Raw genomic sequence first — 9,612 nt, 5'->3', positions numbered from 1 at the left:
GTGCAGGGCATGGTGGGACACCCAGCCCCAGCGCGGGGGGGCCGCTCGCACCCCCCAGCACCCTCCACCCCGGCCCCCCCCCCAACACCCCCCCCCAGGAACAGCCACGCGGCCCCGGGGCAGCCCAGCGGGTTTATTAGCCGGGGTGGGGATGTACAGAGCAGCCGTGGGGGCCCGCGGCGCTGGGCACCCCGGCGTTGCCAGCGCCCGTCCGGCGCGGGCAGGGCTTGGCACAGAAGCGGGGCCGGGGCGGGGGGCGAAGGCTGGCGGCTGCGGGGGCCCCACGGCAGGATCCGTCCCCCCCGCTCGGCCGGCGGGGACGGGAGGGGACGGCGGGGATGGCAGGCACCCCGCCGTGCCGCCAGTCCTTGCCTCCCCCTGGTCCGTAAGGTATATAAATATAGAGGCTGTATGTATACATCCTATGTATATATGTACATCCGGGTGGCCGCTAGCGGGGTCTGCGCCGAGGCAGCCGGCACCCCTGCGCCGGGCCTTTCACTTGTGCCAGGAGTCGCCGTAGAGGGAGCGGGCCTTGGCGGCCCGGCGTGGCGCGGCGTTGAGGACGGCCACGCTGCGGCGGCTGGAGCAGATGACGTCGGTGACGAAGCCGGCGCAGTCGCTGCAGACGTCGCGCAGGACGGAGCCCTGGGCGTAGATGTGGGGGAACTCCTCTTCTACCCGGCGCCAGCACGTGCCTGGGAGTGAGCTGCGGCACAGGGCACACCGTCAGCCCTGGCACGAGGAGGAGGAGGGGGGAGGAAGGCTCAGGGCCGTGGGACTCACTGGAAGGTCTCTCTCCTCCGCAGTGGCAGGGCTTTGGCCAGCAGTGAGCCCGGGAGGCTCTCGAAGCCCAGCGCGTAGACGGGGATGTGAGCCAGCTTCTTGGAAGGCATCTTCATCTGCCGGGTGCGGGCGTCAAGGCGGGACGGGGACAGGGATGGGACAGGGACGGGGCAGGACAGGGGAGAGGCAGGGAGAGGGACACAGTGGCACCGGTCGGAGCCGCTCTCTTACCTTCAGGCTGCAGGAGCTGCAGACAGACCTGGGGACACAGAGAGAGGCCGGTGAGTAGGGCCATCGCGGGCACCCTCCCAGCCCCACGGCATGGGGTGACATGGCGTGGCACGGCACGGCGCGGCGCGGCGCTCACCGCTTGCAGAAGAGGCATGCCGCCGGCCAGGAGAAGAGGGGGAACTTGGCCCTGCAGCAGCAGCAGACCTGTGGGCAGAGGGGGGTGAGAGCCGGGGGCCGGGCGGGCGGCGCTCGGCCCCTCCGGCCCCAGCTCCCACCTTCCCCTTCCGCAGGCTGCTGTACAGCTCCTTGCTCTGCAGGAACTTCTCCATCTCGGCCTTGACCAGCACCCTGCGCACATTGATCATCTCCTCCACGGTGAGGGCCAGGCTTTCCACGGGGTGGCTGAACTCCTGTAGGCGAGGGGGGATGTCAGCCCCGTCTGCCGTAGGGCTGCGGCACAGGGCACGGCCCGGGGCATCCATGTGCCGTGGGCAGAACCTCCCGGCATGGGCACAGCATCCCCGGCACAGGCAGAGCCTCCCGGCACAGGCAGAGCATGTCCGGCACAGGCAGAGCATGTCCAGCACGGCAGAGCCTCCCGGCACTGGCAGAACATCCAGGCACAGGCAGAGTTTCTCCGGCACAGGTCCAGGGCACACGGCATGGCATGCCTCAAGCCCCACATCCCATGCAGAGGGAGCGGGGAGGCCATGGGGACCCCCCAGACGCCTTGTGCCCTCGTGCCAGGCTGCCGCGTGCCCGTGGTCATGCTTGCGTGGTGTCCCCAGCCCTGGTGTCCCCAGCCCCAGTGTCCCCAGCCCAGCCCAGCCCCACCACCAGCACTCACCAGACAGAGGTGCTTGGAGCTGGTGCCGGGGTCGGTGCCGGATCCGTCCTCCGGCCTCTCCTCCACGGCGCCGAGAGCAGCCCGGGGTGGTGCTGAGCTGTCCGGCAGCCGGTGGCAGCTGGCGGGGACAGAGCCTGCGGGGAGGGACAGGGAGGCCATGGCAAGGCCACGCTGCCCGGTGCCACCCCTGCCGCAGGGCACGGCACAGCCACCCTGGGGATGGGGGGACAGGGGCGGCGTGGGGCTGGGGACCTCCGGCGGGTACCTGAGCGGGGCCGGGGCTCGGGCTGCAGCGGCTCCTGCTCCTGGGGCGCAGCCTGGCCACCCCCCAGCTGGCTCTGCAGCTGCGCTAGGTCCTGCTCCGAGAAGGAGCGGTCCCGCTTCAGTGGCACCTCTGTGCCCGGAGAGTCCTCCTCCTGCAAGGCCATGGGCACCGCATCACCCCCGGGACCCCCTTGCCCCCCGGCACCTCCCGTGTCCCCCCGACCTCCACCCTCCCGCCCCGCTGGGTCCCCTCTCTTGCCTCGGAGACGTTCATCTCCTCCATCTCAGCCAGGGTGGGCGCCTTGAGCAGGACGCGGGGCCGCTGGCGCGCCAACGCGGCGCTCGCGGGGGACCGGGAGAGCTCGAGGCAGGAGCTGGAGGCCAGGCGGCCCGAGCAGGCGTGGGGGATGCAGGGCAGGGAGCTGTAGCCTGCGGACAGGGATGGGGCTCAGTCCCGGTACGACAGGGACCTGCCCTGGTGCCAGGCACATTGCCGGCAGCCTGGCGTGGCAGAGAGGGAATGCTGGTACCTTTCTGACCGCGGTACGGCGTCTCCACGGGCCGAAGCTTCCTCTCCTGCCTGATCTCCTCCAGGATCTTCTCATGGAGCGTCCTCTGCTTCTGGGGCAGGGGCCGCAGCCGCCGCTCCGACGCCTGCGGAACAGATGGATGGGACCTCAAGCGGCAGCCGCAGCTTGGGGCTGGCCACCCCCAGGGTGCTCAGCCAGCTGGGGATGGCACCCATGGGACCCACCAAGCCCAGGCCGGGCACTCCTATGCCATGGAGGTGTCACGGTGCCGGCACTCACCTGCTTCAGCGGGGGCCGGGAGCGGATGAAGTCAAGGATGAGCTCGTGGGCGTCCTTCTTCACCCGGGGCGGGATGTCTCCGTCCACCTGGGAAAGGGCAGAGGGGCCGCGGGCGGTGTCAGCGCCGGGGCCGGCGGGCGGCATGGCGGCAAGGCGGGGGGCCGGCGCGGGGGCAGCCCAGCCACGCTCACCATGACCTTGCGGAGTTTGTAGTTGCGGGCGCGGATGTCCTGCATGAGCATCTCGAAGGGGGTGAGCTGGTACTCGGTGGGCAGGGGGTTGAACTGCTTCTCCTGCACCTTCTTCAGCTTCACGCCGTGTCGCAGCTCCCGCATCAGCTGCACCCACAGCCGGGCCTGGCGGGGGGACGGACACGGCGTCAGCCTCCACACAACCCTGGCACGGCCCCCACCGCCGGCCGCGCTGCCGTACCCAGTCGGTGTTGCGCAGGCTGCCCAGCTCTGCCGCCGGCCGCTCCTCCGCCTCCTCATCCTCCTTCAGCTTCTGCAGCATCTGCCGCAGCACAGAGACGCTGTCACCCTGTCCCGGCGCCCAGCAGCACCGAGAGTCCAGCCAGGACCGTGCCACAGGGCTGCACCACTGATGTGCACACCCAAAGCACCCCCATCCCCACTACGAGCCACCCCCGCTGGCACCAGCCCGGGGCAGGCGGGAGCCGGTGGTGCCACGGCGCAGTGCCCCAGGAGAGGGTGTATGGCCGAATGCCGGCACCAGCAGCCCTGGTTGGGGCAGGCAGAGGGGAGCACGGTGCTCACCCCAGTGTTTTGGGCCCGTGGGTGGTTCCCCGGCCAGGCTGTGGTGCCGGCCATGCCGCCGCATGCTCGTGCTCACCTCCTTGGCATCACGGATCTTGGCGAGGAAGGCTTTCAGCTCCACGGTCTCAGCGAAGAGCGCCCGGCACACAGCCTGGTAGTGCGCCTGGGCCTCGGTGGGGTCGGCCAGGCGGGCGGCGCAGCACCGCATCGCCTGCCCGAAGGTGCGCACGGCACGCGGCGGCCCCTCGCCCCCCTCCTCCTCCTCCTCCTGCCCCCCATAGCCCTCGTCGGCCGTGCCGCAGCCGCTGTCCTCTGAGTCGCTGTTGGTCATCAGGTCGATGAGCTGCTCCAGCCGCGGGCTCAGCTCCCGCTCCTCGTTCTCGTCCAGCCCCCAGTCCAGCGCCCGGTAGATGGCAAAGCCCAACGACTGCACCATCTGCGGGGAGACAGCACCCGCTGGGCCCCAACCGGACCCCAGCACCGGCTGCACCGGGGGGAGCCCCTCGGCACACATGGCCGGCACCGGCTGCCCCTTGCCCCCCCAGCCATCGGTGCTGGGTCTTGTCCCCCTGCTGCGCCCCGGGACCCCATCACCATCACCACAGGACAAGGGGGGCAGGCGGCAGTGCCCACCCAGGGACCCCAGCGCCAGGGTGCGATGGCAGACGGGCCGGATCACCAGCAAGCTGCAGCGGGGCTAGGCGGGCATCCAGCCCCCACGTACCTGGGCTTCGGCGGAGGGCGTCAGCAGCGGGGGCAGCTCTGGGGGGAGGAGGGCAGAGTCACCACGAGCACCCGCCGGCAGCCCAGAGTTGGGCATCCCCCCTCGGCATCACCTCCTGTCCCGCACCCTGGGGATGCTGCACCCCCCTGGCCCCAGCTGTGGGGCACCCGGCGGGAGCACCCTGAGCGGGTCCTGTGCCCAGCAGCTCCTGCCCCAAGCTGGGGCCCCCATTCCCAGCTGGTCCCATCCTGACCTAGTCCCAGGACACAGCTCCAAGGGACAATGGGGACCTGCGTGTTGAGCCTCGGCATCAGGCAGTGCCAGCTGCGAGCTGGCGGCATAGCCTCCATTGCCGTCCCTGCCTGGCTGAGCATGGCAAGCCTCACTGGGCACGGCAGAAGATGCCAGCCCTGGGCAACGAGCCCAAACAGGCACCAGCAGCTCAGCCCCACTGCCTCCAGCCGGACCCGGAAGGCACATTGGGGGTGGCAGTGTCACCCCTTTCCCCCTCACCCCTGGGGCTGGAGGGAGCTGAGAGCTCTGCACCCGCAGGGAAATGCCCCCTGCACCCCTCTGGGCTGCGGGCACCGGCAGCATGGGCACCGGCAATGTGGGCACCGGCAATGCAGGCACTGGCAGCATGGGCCCCGGCAGGCAGGGGTGCAGTGAGGACCGGCAGATCACCCGCAGGACATGGCCCGGGCGGTTGGTGTGGGCTGCGGTGACGGGTTGTGCGCAACAAACGATGCTGCTTTCTACTGCAGAGCCAGCACAGCCGGAGCATCGCACACACACAGGGCACTGTGCGCACACACACACAAGCTCAGGATACACTGGTGAGCAGCTCAGACCCTCCCGGGAGCCGGACAGCCACGGGACAAGGAGCAGGAGTGGCTTTCGCAGCGTCCCTGAGGACACTGCCCCGGGGCCCCCGGCTCCGCTCTCCCGATAGTGGCCGCAGAGCCTCTTCCCCGGCCCAGGGGAGCGCCAGCCATTAGCTCTCCATTTAGCTGATCGATGCGGCAGCCGCAGGGATGCGCCGGCCGTGTGCCAGCCGTGTGCCGGTCGTGGCTGGATGGACGCAGCCCAGCACCCGCTGGGGAGGCCAGGCCAGGCGCCGCATGGGAAGGGCAGCGCAAACGGCAGAGACGTGGGGTCCTGCCCCGCCGTGGTGCCACGCTCGAGCCCAACATCATCCCTGCGCCCCCAGGCCATGCCTGGCTCCCACTGCAGTGCCAGCCGCGCCGTGCTCTGCCCTGTCTGGGAGAGGATGCAGCAACACATCCCCTGGGACGCCGACACCGACACTCTGGACCCGGTGCCCGGCTGGAGCCCTCTGCTACTGACCACGGCTTGGCAAACACAGCGGGAGCCGCGCTGGTGGGCTGAGCCTGGCTGGTCCCAGCAGCTCCCTCCAGCTGCTGGGGCATGGCCGAGGAAGGATTCCCCCAGGATGGGGAATTGGAGCAGCTCAGGTGGGTGCTGCCAGCTCACCGGGCCCAGATCCGGCCCCGTGCCTGGGTGGAGCTGCCGAGCCATGTGCCAGGCCGGTGCTGCCACTTGCAGCAGTGCTGGGAGGCACCTGGAGCCCTTCCAGCTTTGGGCTTCACAGCGAAGGGCCCAGATTTCTCCCTTGGGAGATGGCTCAGGCTGGCACAGGAGGGACTTGGGAGCAGGAAGCGGCACAGTGGCACCAGCTCTGGCACAGAGGCCACAGTGGCTCAGGGAAGGGTGTGGGGCCATTCCCATGTGTGACTGGTGGAGCTGGTGTGACCACGCCATGCCCAGCCGCTGCGGGCACGTGCCGTGCCTGTGCGTGGCCCTGCCCTGGGCACGGAGCTGCCCCACGTACTCCGGTCCCTGCGGGCTGCTTGTGCCCTGCTCCCCACCTCCCAGCTCTCCTGGCTCAGCTCCACGCTCGTCCCCTTCCGCCAGGAGCATCCTCTGCCCGGCCACCGGCACCAGGACACGCAGTGACACCGCAGCGTCCCTGCCTGGCCACGAGCCCCTGGGAGGCCCCACAGCGTCCGACAGTGCCGAGGACTGGGTGCCGTCCCCGGGCGCGCTGGCCTCCCGGCGGGGCGAGGCAGGTGAAGCCATTTACCGCACTCTGTCATTAGGCGCAGGGGTGCTCCTCGCCACACCGAGCCACCCGGCATCGCTGCTGGCAGCCAGCCGAGCCTAATTACAGCCCGTAACCACCGCGGCCCTGCCCAGCAGCACCAACCGCCCGCAGAGAGGGCACGGCCGTGAGTCCGAAGGTCAGCGACAGTGCTGCCCCAAAACACTGCTCCCGGGGGCCAGGAGAGGGCAAGGGCCAGGCCGGGCCCCCGTGGGGACACACCGAGCTGGGGCCGGGGTCCCCTGCGGGGTCCGAGGGTGCAGGTGTGTGTGGTGGGTGTGCCCGTGTGTGTGCAGGTGTCTGTCTGTCTGTCCTTGTCAAGTGTCCTGCCCGCCCCGATGGGCTTGGTGTACTGCAGCCCCATGGTGGGTCCCAGCCTGGTGAACCTGGCACCCATGGGCACCCCACACCCCCCACACCCTGGGTCCAGCCTCACCGGATCCCCTGGCCAGGCCCTGCCGGTGCCGGTGCCACACCAGCCCTGGACCCCCGAGTCACCGGCCCAGCACCTGCGCCGCTACCCACGGTGCCAGCGATGGTCCTGGCTGTGCCAGCGCTGGTGCCGATGCCGGTCCCCCTTGCCGGGGCCGGAGCTTGGGGTTTGCCCCATCCCTGCCGGTGCCGGTGCCAGCGCCACCTTCTTGCCCCCCGGTGCCGGTGCCGGTGCCGGCCCTCTCGCCCAGTCTCTCCGGTGCCGCACCCCCGCAGCCGGTGCCCCCAGTGCCGCACCGGTCCCCCGCTGCCGGTGCCGCCGCCGCCAGTGCCTGCTCCCCCTTGCCGGTGCCTCTTCCCCTGCCCACCCCGCGCTGCCGCTACCGCTCCTTCTCCGCCGCGGCCGCTCCCTCCCGCCGGGGCCGCTGCGGGCGCCCCCCCGCTGCCGGTACCCCCGGTCCCTCCGCGCCCCCGACGCCGGCCCCCCCGGGCGGGCGGCGCGGCGCAGCACCCCCTGCCGGCGCCGGTAAGTCCCGGTGCCCCCCTCCCGGTGCCGGCGCCCCCCTCCCCGCGCGGGCGCTGCCCCGTCGCCGGCTCCACCCCGCGTGGCGGCGGTCGCTCACCGGGCGGCGGTGCGGGAAGGACGACGCTGCCGTCGCCGCGCAGGCGGATGTCGGCGGTGCGGAGCGGCGCGGCGGCGGGGGCGGCGGCGGCGGCGGCGGCGCGGCAGCCCTGGAAGCAGAGCGCCCAGGCCTGCTCCTCGTTCAGCGGCTGCTCGTAGCACTTCAGCACCTCCTCCAGGGACAGCTCCCGCGGGGCCCCGCCGCCCGCCCGCGCCATCGCCCCATCCCCGCGCGCCGCCGCCGCCGCCGCCGCCGCCGCCGCCGCCGCACCGGGCGGGCGGGGCCCCGGGAGGGGCGGGGGGGGGGGCGCGGCGGAGCGGAGCGGAGCGGAGCGGCTGGCGGCGGATCGGACCGCCCCCGCGGCTCGGCCCCGCCTGCGTCGCCGCCCGCCGCCGCCGGGGGCGCCCACCGGGAGGCGACGCGACCGACGCGGCGGCGCCGAGGGGCGCGGCGCGGCTCGGTACGGGTCGGTGCGGGTCGGTACGGCGCGGCGCGGTACGGTACGGTACGGTACGGTACGGTACGGCACGGCATGGCACGGCACGGCTCAGCTGGGCTCAGCTCGGTACGGTACGGTACGGTACAGTACGGCACGGCACGGCTCAGCTCGGCTCAGCTCGGCACGGCACAGCTCAGTACGGTACGTTACGGCACGGCTCAGCTCGGCTCAGCGCGGTACAGTACGGTACGGCACGGCTCAGCTCGGCTCAGCTCAGTACGGCACGGCTCGGTACGGTACGGTACGGCACGAGTCAGCTCGACTCAGCTCGGTACGGTACAGTACGGTACGGTACGGCACGAGTCAGCTCGACTCAGCTCGGTACGGTACAGTACGGTACGGTATGGCACGGCTCAGCTCGGCTCAGCTCAGTACGGCACGGCTCGGTACGGTACGGTACGGCACGAGTCAGCTCGGCTCAGCTCGGCACGGCACGGCTCGGTACAGCGCGGTACGGCACGGCTCAGCTTGGCTTAGCTTGGCACAGCACGACACGGCACGGCTCAGCTCAGCACGGCATGGCTCAGTATGGCATGGCACAGTACGGCTCAGCTTGGCTCAGCTTGGCACGGCATGGCTCGGTATGGCACGGCACAGCACGGCTCAGCTCGGCTCAGCTCGGCACGGCAAGGCACGGCTTGGCACGGCCCTCCCAGGCTGGTGGGGTGCAGGATCAGGGTGCAGGACTGGGTGCAGGGAGCGTGACTGGCGGCAGGGTGCGGGGCACACGGCTGGGTGCAGGTCACGGGGTGCAGGGCACACGACAGGGTGCGAGGGTGCACGAGTGCGTGCAGGGTGAAGGACGCAGGGCGCGTGAGTTGCTGCAGGGTGCAGGGCGTGGGTGCCCCCAGGGTGCGGGGCACGTGACGGGGTGCGGGATGCAGTGCCCAGGATGAGTGCTGGGGGCTGGGCGCGGGGTGCAAGGCACTGCTGGGGGACAGCCCCCCACAAGGGACGTGGTTGTGGCTCCTGCTCCCTGAGAGGTCCGGGGTGGCCACGGCCCATGCGTGGGACAGGCAGGCATAGGGACACAATGGCCTCAGGGCCAGGGGGACATCAGGGGAAACACAGCTGCGAGCCCCCGGCCGCCTGCGAGGGCAGAGGCCACAGGGGTGGTGGGAAGGGAGGGGAGCCGCGGGGAGCTCGGCTCGGCTGGTCTGGGAAGCCGGCGGAGGGAAGGGGCCAGGCCGGGACAGTAAAACTCCCCAGGAGGGAAGGAGAAGAGCTCTGGATGCTGCACATGGTTTGGGCACGGCCAGGAGCAGCAGAAGCCAGCTGAAGGCGCTGGGATGAGCAGCTGGAGTCCCCAGGGAGACGATGTCCCATGGGAACACGATGCAGGGGGGGACGATGTCCCGCAGCTGCGAGGAAAGGCTGGCGTGGCACGGTGCCGACACCAGGCTCAGGCCCAGGCACCAGTGGGTCCCTCCAGACGTGTGGGGTGGGCAGGACAGTCCTGGCAGAGCAGAAAGGACAGCTGGCCCATCGTGAAAGGTCAA

General features: G+C 71.3%; 1 protein-coding gene across 1 annotated transcript; it reads right to left on the bottom strand.

Annotated features, from left to right (window-relative positions):
* Positions 1 to 498: 498 nt before the first annotated feature.
* Positions 499 to 7,831, bottom strand: SPIRE2 (spire type actin nucleation factor 2). The gene is made up of 15 exons (XM_059825001.1): positions 7,615 to 7,831; positions 4,438 to 4,475; positions 3,790 to 4,149; positions 3,370 to 3,450; positions 3,129 to 3,293; positions 2,938 to 3,024; positions 2,659 to 2,782; positions 2,388 to 2,557; positions 2,130 to 2,280; positions 1,865 to 1,998; positions 1,293 to 1,427; positions 1,154 to 1,221; positions 1,018 to 1,045; positions 787 to 902; positions 499 to 709 (listed from the first exon to the last, which is right to left on the bottom strand). The coding sequence occupies exons 1-15, from the start codon at positions 7,829 to 7,831 to the stop codon at positions 499 to 501; spliced, it is 2,085 nt and encodes a 694-aa protein (XP_059680984.1).
* Between the last annotated feature and the right edge of the window lie 1,781 nt (positions 7,832 to 9,612).

This window comes from Gavia stellata, chromosome 15 (genome assembly GCF_030936135.1).
Source record: "Gavia stellata isolate bGavSte3 chromosome 15, bGavSte3.hap2, whole genome shotgun sequence".
Lineage (NCBI taxonomy): Eukaryota > Metazoa > Chordata > Aves > Gaviiformes > Gaviidae > Gavia > Gavia stellata.
The sequence above is the reverse complement of the archived record's forward strand: the minus strand, read 5'-3'. Positions and strand labels throughout refer to the sequence as shown.